This window comes from Takifugu flavidus, chromosome 1 (assembly GCF_003711565.1).
Source record: "Takifugu flavidus isolate HTHZ2018 chromosome 1, ASM371156v2, whole genome shotgun sequence".
NCBI lineage: Eukaryota > Metazoa > Chordata > Actinopteri > Tetraodontiformes > Tetraodontidae > Takifugu > Takifugu flavidus.
The window spans coordinates 18,836,280-18,860,403 of NC_079520.1; the positions used below are offsets into that span (position 1 = coordinate 18,836,280).

The 24,124-nt window shown below is 42.3% G+C and overlaps 1 protein-coding gene across 4 annotated transcripts in view; it reads right to left on the reverse strand.

Annotated features, from left to right (window-relative positions):
• snx29 (sorting nexin 29) overlaps window positions 1–24,124 on the reverse strand; it is a 79,308-nt gene that overhangs the window by 23,274 nt on the left and 31,910 nt on the right. For 3 of the 4 annotated variants that reach the window (XM_057032310.1, XM_057032301.1, XM_057032317.1), the window contains exons 15-18: window positions 11,871–11,977; window positions 2,627–2,743; window positions 1,617–1,672; window positions 1,293–1,374 (exon numbers count right to left, since the gene is read on the reverse strand). In XM_057032310.1, the coding sequence (XP_056888290.1) occupies window positions 1,293–1,374; window positions 1,617–1,672; window positions 2,627–2,743; window positions 11,871–11,977 (362 nt within the window). Of the gene's footprint in view, window positions 1–1,292; window positions 1,375–1,616; window positions 1,673–2,077; window positions 2,501–2,626; window positions 2,744–11,870; window positions 11,978–24,124 lie in introns of those variants that run through there. The other variant, XM_057032324.1, reaches the window with a different exon arrangement.

The window sequence follows — 24,124 nt, forward strand, 5'->3', positions numbered from 1 at the left end:
CATCCATTATCCTGTCTAAGAACAAAAGCTGCTTCCATTGGGAGCCATTAAAGGAATAGAGCTCTGGGAGGGGAAGTTTCCAATACACCAGATGGGCTGTGCTTTATACTAGCTCCAGGGCTGGACAGCAGTCTCGGAGACACTGTTTTTGGGAGTGAGAAATTGGACTAAAGCAGTGCAACACATGGACAATGTTCAGGTTTAGCGCTTTACTCACTCTATAAATATGCAACTACAGGTGGACACTCATTTTTCCCCAAAACAGCATAATGTGTGCAGCGATGCGTTTTGCATGATTTCAACTGAACTATCATCACATTTATCTCATTTAAAGCAGGAAGTAGCATGAGGAAGACTGGCAGGTACGATTCAAATCAAAAATGATCTCTGTTCAGACACAGCTTGTTTTGATTCTTTTATTTTTAATTCATTTATCGCAGCTGTGAAGAGGCACGCCTGCAGTTCTACACATAACCACTGGGTGGTTACCACTACTTGCAAAATATTACAGATGAACATGTTTAGGTCTGTTATGATTTAGGTATAATTTGAACCAAACTGAACTCAGTGTCTTGCTGGTTTTGACCTGTGTCCTGCAGCTCCTGGCTACAGAGTAGACCACAGAGTTGTGGGTGTCTCATGGGGGAGGACCAGTGGGCAGCAGCATTGAGCGAGATGAGGAGTAACACCTTGTTAATGTGACAGACATTGGGAAGCAGTCAGGGGAGACTGAGCCAAAGTCATTGACTTTGCTCGATAACGTGTCAGCTATAACCAGAAGCAACACTTCAGTTTGTGGAGTTTAGTTCTCAAGACTTTACAAGCACCCAAAGCTAAGCTGAAAGCGTGTTACCATTAAGGGCCAGGAGATAAGGTGTATGTTTTAAAAAAAAAACAGAAATCAAGACAATAACGAGACAGACAAGTCGAGCGAGGAAATGGATCAGAACAGAGGGAGCATGTTTTTATAGCACGTTAAGGTTGAGCTGTAGCTCGGCAAAATCTAAATTACTGAAGAATGACCAAAAAAGAAGCTTGAAGTTTGTTCAATGACCATTCAATTCAATTCAATTCAGTAACAGGTACAACATAATAACACCACAAATCGGACTTCATCTTGATTTTAAAAAATACACCCGATATTATCTTTCTTTTTTAAATCCTGTGTGAAAGCTTTCCTGACCAAATGGTGAGATTGCACATTTACCACAGAACGTAGTCACATGCACTACTACTGATACTGACAAAAGATGCCTTTCAGAAAGGCAGGTGAATAAAAGAGCTGCTTGAACCTGATAGACGTGGTAGGCGTTGGCTGCTCTGCCCTGCAGGAACACAGAAGGGATCCACACGTTGATGAGAGCACGATGAGCTCTGCGTGACACAAAAAATAGAAATTGCCCTCACTATCCTTGTTATTAGCACCATCACATGCCGCCGCAAGAGTGAGTTAGCACGTCAATCAAGGGGGAAAATATCACATTTTGTGTAATTTGAATAGCGGAACACAGTTCTAAATCAGACTGTGTTTAAGCTTTTGTTCGCAAACATGCAATTATGCAGAAAAACAAACAAAACCAAAATAAGCAGAAGGTAAAAATGTGGAATATTCTTACGTCTCAAAGTCTGACAGACTGGGGTCATCTGATGTCTGGCTTAAATCACCTGGAACCTACAGAAAATTGCAGACAGACAGAAATAACAGCAGAACAGCAGACTTCAAAAGCTGGACAAGTGTATGGTAGGTAGCATTTTTTACTACCCGTAATTATGTACATCATAGAATACATTGTACATTTTAGAACAAATAATGAGTAACCATCACTGACGGTCTTCACATTGGTAGAAGCACAAACATGTGGAAGAACATGTGTGTCCCCTTCAGTGGGGTTTCTGCCTCCAGGCTTTGATCAATCCTTCCAAGAGTAACACCAGAACAAGGACACAAAACAACACATGAAAGAAACAGAGCAAGAAGAGAAAGCCTCTGAGTCTGTGTCTGTGTGTGTGTGTGTCTCTCTCTCTCTCTCACACACACACACACACACACACACACACACACACACACACACAGTTCATGGTCTAGCAGGGGACAACTGAAGCTGGAGAATAAGAGGTCGAATCTTCAGCCTGAGGCTCTCATCACTATCAACTCACTGAAGAGACAGTGTATGTGTGTGTGCGTGTGTGTGTATGTGTGTGTGAATCCAAAGTGTTTGGAGCTCTCCTCGGAATGGCCAGATGTTGGCATTATATGGGTTGTTCTCTGGAGGACAGCTTTGAAAGTGTTGCTGGGGAAAAGTGCCGTTAAAGACAGATGACAAACTGTAGCTACAATATTTGAATAGACACAAAAGCAGAAAGTACAGAGGTATGAAAATGCACCGGGGGAAAAACAGAAATCCTTCTCACATGAGAATAGCAAGTGAACTTGAGATAACTGTTACTGACAGACGTCCTTGGCAGCAACAAACACAGGGCAGTGATGATGCAAATCAAACTGGGAGAAGAATGAAAATACAACTGGAGCTTAGAGACTAAAATGGTGGGGAAAAGGACAGAACAAGTGATGCAACTCAACCAAGACATGTGAATGCTTTAATGAAGGAGGCATCTCATCACTCACCGGCCCTCTCAGGTCAATGAGTTCCTGTCTCATCTGGACGATTAGGTGGTCTTTGGCCATGAGCGAACGGTACAGGCGTTCATTAAACTCAATCAGTTCACCGTGCATCTCAGCTACCTGCAGCACACAGTGACAAAAACAGCCATTTTATCATATACGGTAAAAGCCTGGCATCAAAGTAGTGCAAATCTTCGAAGGTGCAGGATGGACAAAGAAAACTAAAAGAGGGAGAGAGAATTAAGGGGTGAAATCAGTCCATGTCCTAAACAGGCTAAGGCTCCCACCAGTAGGATTAATCACTTTAATTCCCCCTAACTAACCTTGACTTGGCCCAGACCAGTGTTTGTGTGTGTGTGTGCGCACGTGTGTTCTCAGTCAGTGGGTGTCTGCCTAACCTGCCTAAACAGTGTGGACAGACCTCTGTCAGAAGACTGACAGCTGTGACACACACTGTGCTGGACAGAGGACACCTGCTGTCACAAACACTTCGGGAGAGCACCATCGGCAGCTGACAGGTGAGACGAACCAGCTGCGTCATTGTTCCCCCAACGTCACCTTTCATACATTCACTTAAATACATGTCATTAGGGAGACCAAGCACCGAAGTGGAAAGTCCAATGCTAATTGACTTTAGCATTGATGCTGACTGTGTTGCTTTGAAACAGTAAATTAGCACAATTAGCCGTTTATTTCCAAGAATCATTCGAAAAAAAGCTCACATCTGACAGTGTAGCCACTATGTTACTTTATATTGCAACAAAAATAATTTTGTGGTTGCTTCTGCAGAGCACCCCCCCCCCACACACACACACACACACACACACACACACACACACACACACTCTCTCTCTCTCTCAACAGCCAAACAGTGACACTCTGCTGTGTTGATGCCACTCTGGCATTTCAGGAGAAAATACTGCATGAATGTTTCAAATATTTGACAGTGGTATTGCAGCAGCCCCGAACCCTCATCTGCAGAGCAAAAAAAACATTCCAGAAATACAAGGCTACAACTCCTGAGGTGTCTCCATCTCAGGAGCACACCAAAAGTATATCCCACAGATTTATGAACCACATATTGAACTAGTGAAGAACTTTTTACAATTCAAATGGTTAAATGCTAAAAACAGTTATTTCCTAATTCTAGAAAGGGAGAATAAGGATGGAGAAAACTCATCAATTGAAAATAATAAAGATGTGAAACATCTATGCTAACAAAGAACTGACATGTCCAATCAAAAATAATATGCAGGAATGACTTAATAAAAAACATCGCATGTTGCTCTTTGAATGCAGTGGTTTTCAAACAAAACACAATTCTAGAATAAGAGTAACATAACCACATCACCGCACAACAACTACAAACTTATAACATACATCTGCTTGATGTAACCTGAACACACCATCAGTGACGTCACCTGGAGTCTTAGAGTATTTCGAGTCTTTCAAACATCACGCACTTCGACCCAGTTGAACCAGCTGGGGTTTATCTAGTCCCAGCTTGTGTCCAGGCAGTGCCACCCAACCGATGGTTCCCCTTTCCTTATCCACAGCCACCTTGAGGCAACCTCTGTTACCTCAGTGACCTCCACGACAGCTCTTTGTTCACCTGTGATGCTCAGGATGGTAAAGGCCCTGCAGGAAGACTCAATGGCTCACACCACGCTCGCCGACCTGGACTGCTGGAATCCTCCACTAGCTCAGAATACTTTGCCTTCTTCCAGTCAGGGGTATCCTCAATACATTCCTGCCAGAGTACGGTGAGTTCCAGGAGAACAATCTGTTTGGAAGTCTCTGAGATAAGTAACATGTCAGACCGTTGTACTGGCAGCAGTTTCTGGAAATTTCCCTCGCTTCCCCAGGTCAACTTTCAACCGCCAGTATCGTACTATTGCTAGCAACCCAAATGACGTGGCCCTTGCAGCCGATGGTTCCTTCTCCTGAGCCTGGACGAAAGCAATGGTCTGTGTTATGGCCTTCAAGACTTGGTGACCTGGGACTTCACCCAGTGTGAAGGGTGCCGCCACTGGCACCCTGGCCTCTGGTGCCTTGACCAAGACTTGAAGGTCGGTGGAGTCCTCTACCCAGGGTTTCTGTTGAGGATGGGTTCCAGAGTCCCCCTCCTAAGCACAGGTTGCAGGCTGGTGACTCTGACAATCCCTAGCTGAAAAGGCTGGATAGACTTGATAGTACATCGTAGACAGCCTGGATCAGGAATTGTTTAGATTGGGGCTCTGCTTTCCACAGATCTGCCCATGAGACGTTGCACCCACTCATTTCCATAGAAACCTGCTGACTCCTGGTCAGCAGCAACTGCAGCACCTCTGCAGACTTCACCAGCATGTTCGTGGTGAGTGCAAGTAAGTTTAATGGCATGGTGATTATATCCGGTGATTATACTCTTCCCAAGCCTGTGCCTCTCAGACTAAAACTCTAAACAAGTCTCTTGATTGGTGGCACCAAAAGGTCACCCTTGTTCTAACTGGATTTAAAAAGATCTATCTTTCTATCCACGTTGATTGAGCGAGATTGTTCTGAACCAGCTCATGGGTTTCAAATCCTCCCCCTTTGGAAACCACACCCTTTCTGCCAAGCAGAACTGTGTTCTGCTGAGCAACCTTTCTCCGACTCCATGTGACCTTCAGGAGCTTCCAGAGCCTGTGGAGTAACTTTGGGCAATTCTTGTAAAACCTATACGGTACACCACGTGGTCCTGGGGCTAAGTAGTTCTGGTGGATCTCCTTCAAACTGGTTTCTTTTCCATTGAGGTCCAGAGCTGGAGCAGGTGGATCAAATAGGTGTTGGCAGTGGCCCAAATCTTGCTCCCTGGATCTGTCATAGCAGGTGTCTCTAAGGTGGTGGTCGATCTCAGCTGACCGCTCCACTTCTTTCCAAGCAGTTACTTTGTGAACCCGGAAAGATTTGGTACTAATCCAGCCCACTTCCTGGCCCAATCTTTTCTCCTTCTCGTGTGCCACCCCGCTCTCCTCAGAAAGAACCTCCTGGGGTTCTTGTGGAGGATGTAGGGCATGTCTGGTAGAGGCTGTTACTTCCAAGATGGTGTCAGCATCAAACTGGAGCCACTCCTCCTTGTTAGCTTTGGGCCATTTTACAACACACAACAATGTTCTAATGTTCTGCATAGGTTCGGGGCTTGTGTCCGTTCTGGGCTTAGCTCCTCCTGCATCTCACCAAGGGTTTGTCCCGAGAGCTGTGCTCTAAGTACCATGCAGAAAAATCTCCTCTTGACCTAAAGGATTTTCCAGCCCTGTAGGTTTTTGCACACTTTGCCACAAAAGAATTGTACATTCACGTGATTCCATTGCTAGGTGTGGCGTCCTTTGGGCGGTCTGAGTGGAATCCTCATGCTGTCCCCCTATTGGGGATCCCTGGAGGTACACCTCTGTAGGTTGATCTGTAGCTTGTGAAAGTGGGTTCTTTCACGCAGGAGATGCCCGTCGAACTACCTCAAAGTATGTGGTTTTTAAAAAAGATGTACACACGACACTCACTGAAACACACCAGCCATTCATCAACTCCATTTATTTAACCGCCACAACTCTTAAATGCAACACAATAAAAGAGGGAATTAATTTGAAGCATGAAGAAACACAATTAATTCTCACTGAGAAGCAGCTAATCAGTTTTTCACTCTCAGGCATATGTGTGCCAGCATGTGCACCACTGCATGTGCATGTGGTGGCTGTGCATACTGCTATTCTAACACATTGTATTCTGTATTTATCACTGGCAGGAATGCCAGTGGTGATTATATGCAACCTTTGCTATTTAGTTGCAGAACTGTGAACTCCTTCTGGCCTTTTCTCTGGCCAGTTCAAACGAACAGAATTTGGGTCATCTTAGTCTCACTCACATGCCAAAATATAAGAAAGAAAAAGATTACAAACGAAAGATAGTAGCTAAAGAGCAATGTCAGAAAGATTCCACATAAATTGTGTTAATTGGCTCAAAAGAACCAGACCAGAATTTAAAGATGGAGGCAGTTTCCAAAATTAGACCACCAATAAGTTTGACCACTTCATGGTGCGAAGCATTGATGGCTGATATTCATGTTTGGACGTCTAATTGTGGATAATATGATTTGATTGACAGTTGGTGGGACAGTGGTGAATCTGTCTGAAGTAAAGAGGCATCCTCCTGATGAAGCCTGAACTCCATCAAAGCTGCCCAAAATATTTATTCCTGCGGGTACTTCATCTCCTTTTAGACGGTTTTCATCGCATCTTCAAATCTGTAACTACTATTTTTAGTTTTGCTGCAACAATTTAATTCATGCATGCAAATTTCTGCAGCTAAAATACCCAAACAGCCTGTAATCATGAAAGTTCATATTTAGAGGAAACACTCATTGGTACAGTTTGGTTATCGACGCATTTCTATGGATAAAAGCTGAACTTTGGCTTTAACAAGTTAAACTGGCTAAATTCTGAAAGGAAATCAAGGCTGAGACTGGAAATTTGCACAGCTGAACACAGCTTGTGTCCATGTGAGTTCGTTACTCATTTCAGCACTGAACATGGATACCACTCAGACGGAAACGAAAAAGAAAAAAAGAGGGCGAGAATAGACCGATATAGACATCACAAGCTGCGAGGTCCACTCTAACCCAAGGTGGGAAAAGGGGTAGGAACGGAGTGCGAGAGAGATGAATTAAAAGGCGTGAGCGCATAAGAGTGGCAGATGGACCAATGAAAGAACAGCGATGGGAGTTTATAGAAGAGGCTAAATGTAGCCTGCGGTGCAGACGGGGCTCTTTGTCACTGCCGCATCACACGGCATGCTCCACGGGCACTCGCATCACTTTGAAATGACAATGTTAAACTGCAGTGTGCCAGAGGTAATTCTGGTGTTTTTCATCACTGCTACATGAACTAAAAGCCTCCTTTATAGCACGTTCTCCCGGTACGCACATTAGAAGCATTTGGTCGGACTGAGATTATAATGCATCAAGTCACTTTCTCACACTTTAACATGTAATGACAGGCCAGAAGACAAAATGTATTCTAGCAGTAGCACATCAACACAATACTAGTGAACCTAGGTTGACCAACATTGACACCAATGACTTATAGCAACTACAAACAGCATCATGAATGAGCCATGTTTGAAATCAAACTCTAAACCTGCACAGTGTGACGGCCCACTAGGTGGCCTCACGTCTGGGTTTAATATTTGGGAAATGGTGTCTTTGGCTGCGCTTGGTCTGGTGTTGTGTTTGGCCTACAGATGGAGCTGTCTGGAGCTGTTTGGGAGGCCACCACTCCAGGTGTGGCTCATTAACCTGATGAGCCAGGTGATGGCTTAAAAACCCGTGTTCCGGACGGCGATGGGCCTGATCGGGCTGAGGGTCAGCTGCTGCCGGACGAAATTGGAAACCTTGCCGAACGCGTCCACTGGAGAGTGCCAGTCCCGTTGTTAAAGCCTCGTTGGGATTACCCTCGTTGGATTCTGTTATACCCTGTTGCACCTCACGCTTTCACCTTTACCATTGACTGTTCACTTTACTTTTTCAATAAATCCCTTTTTGTTAAAATCCTTAAAAGTGCGTGGTCTCCCCGTTTATGTTGTGGTCATTCGGAGCCAAGTGGTCATGACAACAGTGACTTTATCTTTAACCCTCAACAACTGAGTGCTGGGATCTACTTCATATGTGGACCTCATCTTTGCCTATTTTACCAGAGACTGTGGCTGACAGGAGACAAGACTCCCTGGGGGGATATCTGTATATCTTAGTCAAAACATCAAGGTCAAAAATGGGATTTTTCAGGAGGACTTTCAAATGAATAATTCACCTGAAAATGAAAAATTACTTATAACCTACTCAGCACTACATCAGTAGGGACTGAAGAGAGAACTGATGTGCAGACGCACAAATGTCTGGCCTTTCATTCATAAACATGAATGCCGACAGGGCTGAAAGACAGCGGAATGACAATAGATTCCGCCCTTACACAAAAACGAACAAGTAAATTAAAAAGGAACCGTTTAATGAATTAAAGCAGCCACTGTTGACTTCAGTTTTATTGGGTTCTGCTGCAGTGTTTCCCTTGGAAAGTAATTCTTGTGTGCCACACAGTCGTGCTTCAGGGCTCCAAGTCTTTCTGACCGTGCTGCCTCACATGAATTCTGCTTCATGTTTGGACATGGACATTAAACTGAAGACAGCAATCTTTAAAAATTCCTACAATAGAAAAACAAAATCCAATCAAGACTTTGAACGCCTTTTTTTCTTCATATCTGAGCACTTCAAAGCAGCATAACCTGCATTCTTATTAGAGTTAGCATGCATTATGCAGTATTTTGTGTTTTCACGAGTCACATTTCCCTCGCATTAAACAGCAAACGACAGGCATTATGCACAGAACGCTTAAACTTCTGCATTCTGGATGGGGGGAAATTCTGAGTCGGTCGCATGTAATTGTTGTTCTTGTTCTTGATGTTGTTTATGGTTGATTAATGAGCTTGTGGATCAAAGGGAGGATCTCCGATCCCACTGGAAGTTTTGACCCATATCTCGTCTCTATCCTCCAAAAGAACACAACAGTGATAAAAATACACCAGGGGAAAACAAAAACAAAACAAAAAAAAAGCTGCTCTTGCAACTGTCACTGCGTAATCACAAGACTCTGAAAGTGATTAGAGTCTGCTTGTTTACTGGAAGTGAGTCAGACACCAACTACTTCAGCAGATAACTTTACACTGCGATATAAATAGGCATTCGTTTGCAGCAGAAGGACATCCCTTCTACAGTAAACCCAAATTACATTTAGTTTAACTAACTCTTTGAATTGAAAAGTTTAGATATTTAATGGCCACCCACAGAGATCCATAAAAGAGCTACACAATTATTTTGCCTGACCACATGGATTAAAGCAGACAGAAGAGGAACTGCACAATCTCCAGCAACTTCTTCACAATGGATTTCTAAAATACCACTCGGAACCTTCCGACCGGTGCACCGACAGAGGTGTTACATCACTCCGCGCCCACCTTTTCCTCATCACTGCTGCCTGATCAATCATGTCCTGTTTCCCAGAAACCTCAGCCGACAAGCAAAAAAAAGACCATTATGTAATTTGTTTTTATTACTCACAAACAACAGAAAAGCATCAGGTGTTCAGGCTGAAAATAAACACCTGCACCTCTGTCACCTCAAGATGGAGTTTCTCCCCACTTCCCTCTTCCTCTCTACACATCAACTCCTTGTACGACGTCTCATTGTCTCCTTTCCTGCAGCTGTGCGCTAAGACAGGCTAAACCACAGAAAATAGGCTATTGGAGACATCGGAGTTTAAAAAAAGATTTATTTTAAAAAAAAATGTAAATCTTACAACTGCTGTGTTCTTTGCATGTGCGATTAATGGTGGCAGTACAATTCCCACTTATTACATTAATTATTTCCTGTGGATACCCAATTGTAGATTTCATTTGCTGGTAGGTTTTATGGCAGTGACAACAACCTTTTGGAGTTTCCTGTTAGTTATTATCTTGTCTAGGATACATTTAGGATTTTATCGCAGACTGAAGTGAAACGATTCCGACCAACAGTCGGATGTTTACATCCCTCCCTGCGAGGGATGTAAACATTAACCTGTCACCCTTGTACATTGAACGTTGCACTGCCCATTTCACCACTCTTAAAGAAATGCAACAACTTTTGGATTGGATTTCCTAAAGGTTGCCCTACAGTATTTACAAAGAAACCAACAATAACATGAACTGGTAGATGCACTGAGGTGCCACCTAACACATTAATTTAGGGATATTCGCAGTAAAAAGAATCTTATGGCCTTGTGGTAAAGTTGTCACTTTGACTTTGAACTACTTTTATTGAGGCTTTTTGTTGCCCTGTGCACGGAGCACACAGAGGAGGCAGAAAAGAGCACCGTGTGTCTTGAGATCTGATTCAAATATGAACACAGTCAAAGTCAACACGGCACATTAGCATCTGTAATTTATATCCGAGCGAGGTCATAGACGCAGGCGTGTTTCCCAGGTTAATGAAGGCTGAGGTCACGCTAATATTTAATTGTGTCTGTCAGCTCAAGACTCAGGGTGTGACATTTTCAAAAATCAATAGACCCGGGAGGGTCAGCTCTGGTCTCAGTTGCTGCCGCTGAATTAGGAGTGACAGCACCTGCTTATGTGAACGGCGCCATTTGTGCAGTGATGCTGCTGACCGATAATAGCCCCAATCCTGCATTAATACAAATATTACAACACAGTTCCACAGCTTAAAATATTCAATATGTATGAAACAACATGTTTTCAGCCAAAAGAAAATTGCAATTCTCTGTTGGCTTGTTTAAAGGGATCCATCGACGCTGGCCTGATTAGTGGCCTGGAGACCGCCTACAGTAGAATGTGTCCTGCACCGGACCTCCACAATCATTCTGAGAAATTGATTGAGCCTGATGGCCAGGCAAATGCACAATAAATAAATAAACACCATTTAAAATGTGCTGTGCATACAGCATGTGTGCATAAATAGTTAAACCTCGTTCAGCCAAGCAGAGAATAGATTATTTGATATATAAGGAATACAACAGTGGATCAATTAATCATGAGGAACTTTTCTAAAACTTTCTTCTCTTAACTTGTGTTGGAAAAGTTTATCCATCCAACATTCATTGACATAGGTTGACAATGCTGTCATGCTTGTGTATTTCTACATTTATTTAATGATAAGATGTTTAGAAAATAGCTGCAGACAGACTAAACGATTCATTTCTATTTTAATGGGGTAACAATTTGGACTGCTTTAATTTATCTTCAGCAAAATCTCTACAGCTCTTTAACCAGCTCTGGAACCAGCAGAAGACCTTACTGCATGAACCCCAGACTACACAAACTCTCTTATTCCACCATGAAAGCTCTTCATTAATCATCATGTGGCACCACGCAAGGACAGGGATCACCCAGAAAGTTCAAATAACCTGAACTTCAGCGAGTTAGCTGTAAGCTGGTTTGTTTGTGAGACTTGAAAGAAACTGGAAGAAGTTCTTTGTGGAAAAGAGGGCCTGTTTACTCTAATGAGAGGTCAAATAACAGGGCGGATCCAGGAATGAACCGTTATCCTCAGTGGAGGTGTGCGCTGTGACTTTTCCCCCTTAAATAAACAGTAATTGTTACACAACAATGTCCCTTCAGTGTGAATTCGACTGCTACCAAATGGGAAAAATATAAACAACCCATAAAATGATAAATAAAAACCAGCACTCACCTCTATGAGCTTGCGTTCGTAGCTGGCAGCCAGCTCCTCAACGTCGCCCATGAACTTATTTGGCGGAACCGGTGCCTGTTCTTCACAAGACCGCAACAATGACAGGTCTGCAAGACAAAAGAGGGAGACCACAGCGCTCTGTTTACCCAGAATGGAAAAGCAGCATTCAAAATCAATTACCACGAAGAGTCTCTACTAATTATGAACGTGGCTTCGACCTCGATGACACCAGCAGTTTGATGATTTGTTGTACAAAAAATGAGCAGGGAGTGGCGGGACTTTACTACAAACACGATCAGCTCGGCCAGGAATTTCAGTAGCCCTTAATTACAGAGGTAGATGCGATTCATGCACCTTCCATAAAAACACCGATTATATAAGCAGAAATAAAGCTACACAGTTACAGAAAGATGCTAGTTTGCGGGTTCGTGTCTCCTGCCATGGACTTGCCATAACTCACATACATTTGAGTTTTCCCTCTGAGAAACCTTATATTCCCATCAGAATGATAAATATCCGAGTTCACTGTCGGTGTTCAGACTGAGCTTATTGTTTCTGTGCACCACTGTAGCTCACTTCTCAGCTAAAGTCATCTCAACGGAGCCTTGAGCGGCGCTTCTGAGTTCCTAACCATCAACTAATCAAGTTCTCTCAGCAGAGTTGGACTCGGAAGAGTTTTCTTAGAGGTGGCTAGAGGGAGGATTGCTTTTTCAACTTGGGCAGTGACACGGCTAACGCATAGACATAAAGTATAAACGTGGTATGTTGAAAAGGAAAATATAAGTGGGAGACTCTTCTGGAAGGAATTTCAGAAATAATGCAGCCGGACGGTGAATACGAAGAGATTCCTGCAGCAAGTGTGTGAAACCCGACAGTGTGAAGCAGGCAGTGATGGAGGACAGGACACACATGGAAGGAGCACTGGGAGGGAAAACACCAGCAGGCAGAGCGCTAATGGACTAAGTGAATCCAGTCGAAGGAAGATTCTTACACACCTATACAGCATTTATCGCACATTTAGGTGCACATCACGAGATGTAAACGGGCCCAAAACTGGCTTATTCACAAATCCCTCACAGTTCCTTCTGGCTGTGCAAACGTTGGTGGGAACCTCGTTTACTGGATCGTTTCGTAAGCCTAAATGCTTCGATGGATTTGCAGCCTCTTTCGGTTTTCATAACTTCTAGAAACAACTTTTAACACAATCAAGGGACCTCACCGTGTTAGTAATTACCCAAGTTACACGCTAATTTTCAATTTAGCCATTTCAAAACGATTAGAACTTTCTCCTCAACTAATTGCATATTAAAATTATGGCTGACTAAAATAATGCGTCGACGCGGGATGATTTATGTTTTTTATAACGCAATTAGCTCATAAGCAGCTGATGCACAGCAGAGCACAGAGGGAAGAAGAGATGAGCGATATACAACAAGAAGAACACCGCAGGACGGAGGTTTCATCGAGGAATCGTCTCAACACTACCGGTAATTATGTGCCGGTTGGGTTTTCAGGTTCTGGTGGAACACTAGGTTCATGTATGTACGCAGCATATATATATATATATATATATATGTGTGTGTGTGTGGTGTGTGTGTGTGTGTATATATATATATATACTGTATGTGTGTGTGTGTGTGTGTGTGTGTGTGTGTGTGTGTGTGTGTGTGTGTGTATATCCATATAATCTGTCATTTGTTGCCCTATTCCTTCAACAGCAAATAGAAGAAATATTAATTTATCAGTCACATTAGTGAATATGATTAATCACGATTAATTCTACCCTGTAATTAATGTGGTAACACATTTTAATCAATCTGACAACCCTGATTAAAATATATATTGTTCTCAGTGGGTATACAAGCAGATAATTGTGTAATTTTGAACAGATGGCAGGCCAAACAGATTATCGGGTATAGTCCTTCCACGAAGGAGGACACAGTTTTACAGGGACATTTACCCTGCAGACTTCAGTAGACTGTTGCTTAATCAGAACACAGAGTAGTTGTGTAATTACTGAAGGGTGCGCTCTTGTTGACATGGTGGAACAGAGGACGCGGCTACTCTGCGTTAAGAGACACACCGATAAAGATGCACTGACTGCACACACTTCTGCTGACAACTGAGGCTGTAAATTTGCTGTGGTTCCAGTGCCAGCCAGCATGAGTCTGACAGTAGTGAATTCTGAATTAACCATGCAAGTGGATTACTGATGCATTTATTAAAAAAACAAAACATATAAACACAGATGTCAAACTTATAACCTACCCTTTGTAATAACTGATACAGGAAAAAGCCCACACACATTATACGGAAGGACAGAAACATCTTATCATAGTTGGTTCAAAGAGCTGAGCAGCACAGCACCTCGGCTTATCTTCAGCCCACCAATACCACTGAGCTCCATTGTACACCTCAGTCAGCAAGCTAATAGCCTGAAACTGATAGTACACAAACACACATGGGCAGGCAGAGAGGGTGTGTGTGTGTGTGTGTGTGTGTTTGTTGCATTTACTGTGGAAAGACATAAATCAGTGTGGGGACAATCCAAAAGTGGATTTAGCCTGTGTGTGCACACACACACACACACAGGACTGCTGAGTTTTGCTTCTTGAGCCACTAAATTGCTTCAGTGGTGTCCCCTTAAGGTTAATTTATTTTGCCTGTCACCCTGTCACACTCATGGGCTTTTAATATTTTAATGACACCCCCATAATGGGAGGGCAAAAGAAGGGTATGGAAGTGTGTGTGTGTGTGTGTGTGTGTGTGTGTGTGTGTGTGTGTGTCGCACACTTGTTTTCACTCTTGAAGTAATTAGTTGGACAGCTGGTCTATAAAACTAACAAAACTTTTGCAGCTGCACATCCACGTGTGCGTGTGCGCATGCACGCGCTGTGAGAAAAACTACTGTTGCGTAATCACGTAGGTTTCAAAACCTTTGTGGTGGCCAAAAACATGTAGTAGAAACACATGAATGTTTTATATGGAAAACTGATGACCAATCAGGAAAATCTGATGTTCGTCATGCCTATGAGATTGAATCCTCCGGGTTTAAGACCTCTCAAGTCTCCATGGTGATGAGCACTGTTTGTCCAAAGGGAGCCAATTTACTGAAAAGAGACGCACAAATTCAAAGGCCAATGCTTCATCTTAATGAAGAATCTTAAGGTAATTCAGGAAACAGGTTACTATTTATATATATATATATATATATATATATGTCTTATTTTACTTATCTTATTCTAGTGTTTATTGTCTTCTCTATGTTGAATGTTGCAGCGTCACACCGAGACAAATTCCTAGCTTGTGTAATACTGTGTACTACATGAACAATGGCAATAAATAAATCTGAATCTGAATCTGAAGGTGAAAGAAGGCCGACCTGAGAACTGCACTCTCTCGCTCTGTGTCAGATACACTTGTGCATTAGAGTTTCCATCTCAGTTGTCTAGAATCTGTTACTCACTGGGCGACTGCACTTTCTCGTCTCACTCTGCAGGTGTCAAACTCTGCACATGCATCATTCTGCAGACACAAGCTGAGAAGTCACAACGGAGAGGAGAAGCACTCGAAGCTGAACAAAAACACCGGTCTAGGATGGCCAAAGATGGCCGATGATTTATGTAGCGCAGCAGCAACAGGACTCCACTGCTGTGACCTTTTTAGTTGTCTGTTGTTTGAAAGATCAGCGAGATGATTTTTAAAGTGTCGGACATTGTGACTTTTTGTGGGGTTTTTGGATTAAGCAAGTCTTTTGCTGCCAAGTTGGGAAAGAGTCCAGGAAATTTTACCTGAAAGCAGCACAGCAGGGAGGAAAAGGGACAAAATAATTACATTGCAAAAGTGCAGCAATACATTTGTGGCAGTCCCATGATGATTTATTGTTTTGGTCTGACTGAAAGAAGAATTCAAAGGTCAGCAAGGCACAAAATTGGTATAATTTTGGTGACCTGTTCTAATGTGTTTATTCTGCCCGGCAGATCGTGAACTTGATGTTTTTCCCCTCAAAATGCACAAAGCTAAAAAAATCTTACATTGATGCTTGATGTTACCGACTGTCGGCAGACAGAAAATACAGAAATGGAAGGTCAAGTGAACATCCAGTGGAAGAAACACAAAAGCAACAAAAGAAGCCTGTTCGATGTCCTTAAAGTCATGCCAGTGGGAAAAATAACCCTTTAGACCTTAACTCAACTTTGCCGTGAGCTCAAAAAGTCAACAGCATTAGTTTGCTGTTCAGTTGTAGCAAAGCTGGAGCGTTTAATCACTTTTAACTATACTAGGAAGGAGAAAACATTTAATAGTATTCAAACTATGAAACTTGCAGAACAACCTGTCAGCGGTGAGGCTTTTATATTTGGGAACATGGCAGCTTTCACAGTGAGCCAATCACATTCCGACTCACTTAACTGGTAATTAGGAGAGACCTGTCTCCCTCCTGTCATGCTCAGCCAGTGTGAAATGTGAGACAGGGCTCACGTTAGAAAGACCTGAATGGCCAGGTAGCATTAGTCTCATATGTGACAACTCCAGAGTGGAAAAAGTCAACAACTAGGGAGATTCATGTTGAGTAAAGCAATGCCAATACTGATGCGCTTGACTGATGCTGCTCCTTCTATTAGCACGTTCTGCATCAATGAGCCACGAGCACTCGGCAGGCAGGAGAAGGAAAAGGAAAAGGAGTGAACGTCCTGCCAGACTCAGCGGTAAAGGAAACATGAGCGAGCACCACGCTGCAGCCGGACTAATGCACAATCAAATGGATCTCCCCTCGCGGCACTCAGGCCAGTGTGAAATTGGGGCTCATCTTCCATATCTTATCTTCTTAGGAAATCACTCCCAGCTCCTGCTTTCCATCCTTTGTTCTTTGCCCTTTACTTTTTCTTTCATCTTTCTCTCAGGTTTTGTTGCCTCGTCTGTGAAATATTGCGGTTTTTTTGTTGCGTCCTCCTACCCAACACATGTGCTCCCCTCTTATTATGCAACGTTCATTCATCCTTTCCCTTCACACTATTATACCTTCAAAATCATCCTCGATCCTTTGTTCATCCCTGTCATCAACGTTTTTCTTTTATCTCTCCTCTAATTTTTTCCAGCCATCTTATCAATCATTCAGTGCACCCTTCTTGCACCGGGCTTCTGATCATGTATGGGGACCTTGTATCATGCATATCAATTTAAAAGGCCCAACAGCAAGTGACAAACACACAGGCTGATATTTTGTACCCTCAAACACACCTTACAATATGTGAGGACTCACCAAAATGACCTCACTTCCCAAATGTCCCCACAATGCTAGTAGAATGCCTATGGTACTCAATGGCTACCATAGGCAAGAACACACACACACAGGCTAAATTAATTTCCCAGTCAGGCCCAGAATTGTTGATGGGCTTGCGATGGAGCAGGCACGCAGCCGACGGACTTAATTAAGAAGGGCTAATCAAAGGCAATCTTCTTTCCTTTTCTAATCGGCCGTCGTTTGTTTCTGGAGCCTCCTTCCTTCAGATAACTTGTGTGTATTGGTCTTTCTGTGTGTAGCGTTGAAGGAAAGCACAGATAAACTTGCTGCTGTGCTGTTGCACAGACAGATTTTTTTTCTTTCCTCACTGATGCGCACACGTGGTTGAAGGTGTGGAAATCACTATTCTCCTCGCTCCGGTGCATCCAATCAGGCAGCCGTGTGCCGGCCTGGATCAGTCAGAGGCAGCTGCTTATCACACGGCGAGAAACAAAGACATTGTGAACTGTAAAATCAGAAGAAAGTCATTCCACATCAGTGCTGAGTTTGGCTTTAAAATGACTACAAGATACCGTGACGGTGACGATGGGTGAAACAAGAGAGGATGGTTGAATAAATAAATGTAAAATAATGTTTAAATGCAAAATGATAAAAATGCAGTGATAAATCGGGGTTATTTTGATTAAACAGTCTGCAATATACGACTGCAATCATTGGGTCCATGAAAACCACAACATACAGTATAAGATAATACTACAGACAACCTTATATGTTTACCAAATAAGGTCTGGTTGTGAGCATGCTCGCTCTCTCTCTCTCCCTCTCTCTCTCTCTTCTTCAAAATGTCTACAATAGGCCCAATCAGAGCATACAAAGCTTTTTCCCCTCCATCAAGAACCAAAGCCCATTATTCAGCCCACAATTACACACAGAAAAGTGAAAAGCAGACAGAAGCACTCTTATTCTGATAGAAAAGACCAGCTCCTGCACATCCCAGGTACGATTGTCTCTCATCTCCATTTGAAAACAAACCTGGAAGCAATTTTCCTGGAAATGGTAGCGGCTGAAAATGCCCGCAATTTTTTCTTGATTGAAACTCCCACTGCCCTGAGAGCGCAATGTCTGATCTATTTCAAAGCATCCAATGAATACCCAAGATGTAAAACGTTTGAATAAACCACATGGCAGATGATAAGGAATGCTAATGTGTGAGGATTTACTATCTGGCAGCCCTTCGATTGCAGGATGAGATGTGACCTGGTAACATATGACAAGCATCAAAAAGTAATATTATTCAACAGTAAGCAGACACATGAGGAAGAAAAAGGATAATAATTGGATAAAAACTGCAGCATTTGCCAATATTACAGAATATAATTATGTATTATACTTTTATTCCTCCAATTATTTTCCCTCAATTCAGATAGTTTGAATATAAAAATAACTGAATTCATCTATTTTTTATTAGTTCATTAATTCATCATTTTTGTGTTTAGATTATCATTTTATTCATGAATTGAACCGTTTATTGATTTATAAATTTTACCCACCTCCGACTAAAAGCTTCCGGTGATGTAATACTCTTTTAACACATTTTTATTTAGAAAAGCTTAATTTGACAATAGAAACATATTAAAGCGGCAGCTGATGGAAAAGAGAGGTTAAAGTATAGTGCTTGTGTGCAAAGATGGCTAATGTAGATGGAAGATGGAGACTTTACGTGATAGATTTGTTAAACCTCCCTTTTGTGACGTCCTCTTTATCTAGTTAAGGCTGATAAAAACAATTAATCTCTGCTTCGTGGACCAATAGGACAATGACCTTCAGTTCACAAGTGTTTAAATGTAAGGACCCAGTTTAACCACGGGATCTATAAAGATCATTTGACGGCCTTCTCAGCACTCGGGCCATTAAATTCTAATCGCATGATGGGTTCTAATGAAAGCTACGACCTGCTGTACAGCCGGGCATGAATGGTAATAAAGATCTGATGACTTCATCGCTTCAAATTTGCCTCATCAGATGAACAAATTGGTCAAATGTGGGCTTAAACATGGAATAGACTCTATGTTTTGAGCATATGTTCAAGTTGAATTCAAGTGAACATGACATTTCTAACCTACTGCTGCCAGTTGCTGTTCCACTCTCCATAGAGAATATTTCTCTGCTGTATTTATTTTCTGCAGCTCTCCCGCTTCTCTCTTCTCTCCACTTCAGCAATGCCCCAGTTTCCCCGTGGGGATTATTAAAGTTTCATTTTATCATCAGCTCTGATCTGAAGTGCTCAGCCTTTGTTTAGCCTCCACACCTCCAAATAATATATTCTCAACACAGCGTACAGCCGTTCAGAGTACAGCTGCACAAAGCCATGTAGGAGTCTTTAGTTTAAAATGTTGCTTAAACATCCTGCTTGAGGGAGTTCTATTAATCTATAGACATACCTTTTATTGTGCCATTATTCATTTTCACATTCCTGGACAACAGAATGGAAAACTCTCTAAAAGTTTTCAGGCCAGACCTGAACCAAAACCTTCCCTAACATGTTCAGAACTGAATGTGAATGAACACGTGTCACCGTCCCTCCCAGTAATGCGCACAGGCATCAGAGCTTCTCTGCTCCGTACAATCTCATTTCACAAAATTAAATTGGCAGAGAAACTTTTCAGTTCCTTAATGGCTTAACTTTCCGCTGGGGAAACTCAGCTCTGTCTAAAATGAGAAAAATAAGCTCTGAAGCTTTGGAGTTCCAAATTATTTGCAAGTCTATATACTAAAGAAATACCTTCTTACTGCCTTTTCAGTTCAGCAATAACGTAACATTAAGTTACCGCAGCTTTCCCCACAATAAATCACACATTTCTACCACAAATGTGCACACAGATCAGATTCTGCAAACATGTTGCGATTACTTCTTAGGATTTCTAGACTAAAAGACTGAAAAAACCTTTATAACTGTCCATTTAAATGACACAGGACACATAGCTCTAATAATCTATAGCAAACACGACAGAATTTGGATTGGTTGGCAGACATAGGGTGAAGGTATTACACCAAAGCAGCAAGTATCCAGCAGTAGGAGAAAGTGGGAGCAGAACTTGGCCTTAATTCCCATCAACGAACGGTTAACTGTTCTAACGCGGCAGTAAAAGCACGATTATCACTCCTTATCCTTAAGCACTAAAGTAATGCTTCTGGTTAAAATCGTGGCCGTGCACATTAAGAAGATTGAGTTTCAGCTAAATCTTTGAGCTGATGGAGCTTCACTTTTTTCCCCTCCGCTTCCAAACCTTTTGTCAGCTTTAAAAGGACGAGGGGAAAAAGTGTGCGAGCAGGTACAAGAGAGAGAGAGAGAGAGTGTGTGTGTGTGTGTGTGTGTGTGTGTGTGTGTGTGTGTGTGTGTGTGTGTGTGTGTGTGTGTGTGTGCGTGCTCAAAGAGAAAGTGGAAAACCTAATTTGTGATCAAAGCAATTATTTTAAAAAAAAGATCTGACCCAAAAACGTCTCAGCTGGAAAACCCAACAGCACCGTCTGCTGTAACCTATTAAAGTCAAGTGTTCACAGAGCACCAATCAGCAGGCGAGCATGACCAGGCACACTTGGAAACAACGCTCAAACAAGGTGTTCACCTATTTGCTTACAAAATGGCTCATTTGTACAAAAAAATAAGCATCAACTGGAGTGGCACAAACGCTCACCTAGCACAGCATACTCGGAAGTTTGAACTATGCGTGAAATAGAGCGGCGCTTTCACACATGCATTGCTGTTCTTAGCCCTTATATTAGCAGTGCAGGCAGCAGAGAAACAAAGAAGACCTGCCGCTATGAATGCCAGATCAAAATGTCAGATTTATAGGTATGAATGGTAGGAAGAGCTTTAACAAGTCGAGGCTTCATACTTGTATCATTGTTCATGAGGATGATTGGCTCCAATAAAGCTTAAAAGGGATCTGAACCGTTAAGGCAATTACCGCAGCGATCTACACAACAGCTACCCTCACTGGGGTTCTGTGGTACTTTATCAAAGGCTTTGAGATAAGACAGCATCTTCCAGTTTTCAACAAACAGTAGCCATACCAGGTAATGAGAATGATGATTGATGATGATTTCTACTTCAGAAAGAACTCAAGCTGAGCCTTTCAAGGCACATTGCAGAATAAGTACTGTTACCATTGATTGGGTTTCTGTTACATATGGTAATCGCTGAAACTATTTTAAAACAAAAAGACCAATAAAGGACAGATGGAGCTCAGGTCCTAAACCACCGGGTGGGGGTGGTCAGGTACAAGTTCTGCGGATGAGGAACTATAAGGATGGATAAAATAAAGGAGTCTTTAAAATGTCTACCACAATGGATGGTTATGGTTTAGTTATTGAGCTTTATAGTTGAGTTTTACCATGTAGGAAAGTAGATTTAGCAGGTTCTGATGTGGCGAGATTAACATTTGAGAGTAACATCCGCTACTCATCCAGTATCGTTCCATATATAGCAGAGCAGCATGGCAAACTGTCTGCATTGACTCAATGTAATTGGCTTTTGCTTATGGATTATTAATCTATATGGTCTTAAAAGGCACATATGCAGCTATCATCCACTTTATCAACACACACAGTGCTGTAGATTTTGCTGAGAACATCAGGGGTTATCCAGCCACCACTTTGAGTTGACTAATGAGGAAGGGTAAAAGAGTCAAATTATCAACCAGTATTCCAGGTGTTGGATCACAAACTCTGTCGCAGAATCAGTGGCCAAGTACTGTACAGGAAGCAAATGAGAAATGTTAACTATTATCAAACAGCACGGTTTATGAGCCCTGTGGTCACAGTGGAAATCTTGAGGGTGGGAGTTGTGGAGGGCTAATAATTCAAGTACAGCCCAAGCAAAATAAAATGAAGCTGCTTCGCAGAGGAGACAGAACCTACTGTCTGTTCATTAAGGACTTTTGTCTGTGCTCATTCAGCTTTTCCCTGTGGAAATGAAGGTTTAAAATAATTGAAAGATGGAAGAACACTTAGTAATCTGATGAGACACGATGATGAGCTTGTGTGAGAGTCTCCGCTGAAACAATAAAAGTAACATTTTACAGACGACACAAAACTGATATGAAAGGAAATGCGAAGGCCCATGCCATACATCATCACACCGGCATAAAAATTGGAACTATGCAACCACAAAATATCCTGGCTTGACATTTACAAGCGTGGAATGGCTCGCTGCACACTTAAAAGGTAACATGAAGCCATGGTAACAAATGAGCATGTCTAGCCACTGCGTCCGCCACGGATCGCTGCCCAAATATCTGACAAAACAGGGTCCACTGTGACGTAACCACTGCCAGCTTGATAGAAGAAAAAAATGCATGTACACCTATGGAAAAGAATATAATGAAGATGCTAAGATGTATGTTTTAATTGGTAATAAATGACGTCTTACAAAGCACATTAAATTGTAAGGTAATCCTATGAAAACAATTTATATCGTAGCATAATACTAGTGTTTTAATTCAATGGGGGACCATCCACTTCACCTTTAAAGATCATTCCCTGCTGTTTATGCATTATTTGTGTTTTGCCACCATAACTCAGCTATTTGGATATTAGTTTGTATGGAATTTGGACTGAGGTTTGGAACTGACACAATTTGTAGAAAATTGTGTGACACAGATATGACTGAGCAGATATTGAGGAAATTGTGTGGGAGGTTTAGGCCAGCGAACAGAGGACTGCAGTCAAAAATGCTTTCACTCTCGCTTCATTCCCCCATGTTTCCATTTATTCTTGGCAAATGTTGAAAAATATAAAAGTAAAGTCTGCAGTGTGTGTGTGTGTGTGTGTGTGTGTGTGTGTGTGTGTGTGTCTGTGGAGTGCTTTTAATGAGGATTTGACTCAGGTGTCCTGGGATTGTTTATTAAAAAAAAGAAGACAACATCTTGTTGTAGGCGTTTTTCCTTAATAGGGGAAGTGAGATTGAATGTTTGAGTTGGTGCCCTGTGCTCTGGTTTTGTGGGCCAAGGGGCCTGATGGGTACCAGCGTGGCTGAATGAGCATTAAGTATTGATGTTCCCATCTTGAAGAGCAGAGCGGGACAGAGGGGGGGAGGGAGAGAGGGAGAACCTTCCTTCTTTGTTTTATGAAACCAAGGAGAAAAACCTATTCATTTAATATCCAATAGAATTTGGGCTGGTGCGACACAAAATTAAGGAGGAAATAAAAGGATGAGAAGGACAACGGAGCTGCTGCACTGATTAGCAAGTGTAATTTTGATATTTTTGGTTTTAAAGCTGGAACCCAGCGAGATGATGACAGAGGCCACGGAGCATGATGGAGGGATGAAAGACAGAGCGGAAAATACTTTAAAATATGGGACGGAAGGAGAGCGTGCGCAGCCAGGCAGGGGCTGGCTCCAGGATGAGCAGTGAGCTTTGATTCTGACATCATCAGCATAAGTATAAAGCAGCTGCATGAATCTGTCACATCAACTATAGGGTAAAAATCTAAATAAAGAAAAAACAAGAGCTGAAAAAACACCTGCTTGTGGAATACAGGGAAAATGTATTTACATTTAAAACAAAAGTTGCAGAAATACTGAAAATTGGCAATAATTATCAACTGATCCAAATGCGTATCGTAGATCGCTAACAGCAAAAATGCACTCTCCTGACAAGAACTGTCACTGTAAGAGCTTCAATAAATGCTGAGCAGTCCAAAAGAACTGCAAACAGACTGCACAATGATCACTGCTTGTAGTGGAAACCTACATTTGGTTGCACAATGAAAAGCTGTCACCGCTGACAAGTGAGAAAATGGCTCTTTAACCCGCAAGGAAAAAACACTACCACGCTTATCTTACTCCAGATTTGCAGCAGAATCGCTGGGGTTGGATTTAGTCTCACAAAAAAAATAATAAACGCGCTGCTGTACAACCCCCAGGCTAACTCGGCAACAGTGGTGCCCGCTGGCCAGAAGTCAAGAGGGGTTATTATTAAAAAGCACGGCTCATAAATTGTGTCTTGCT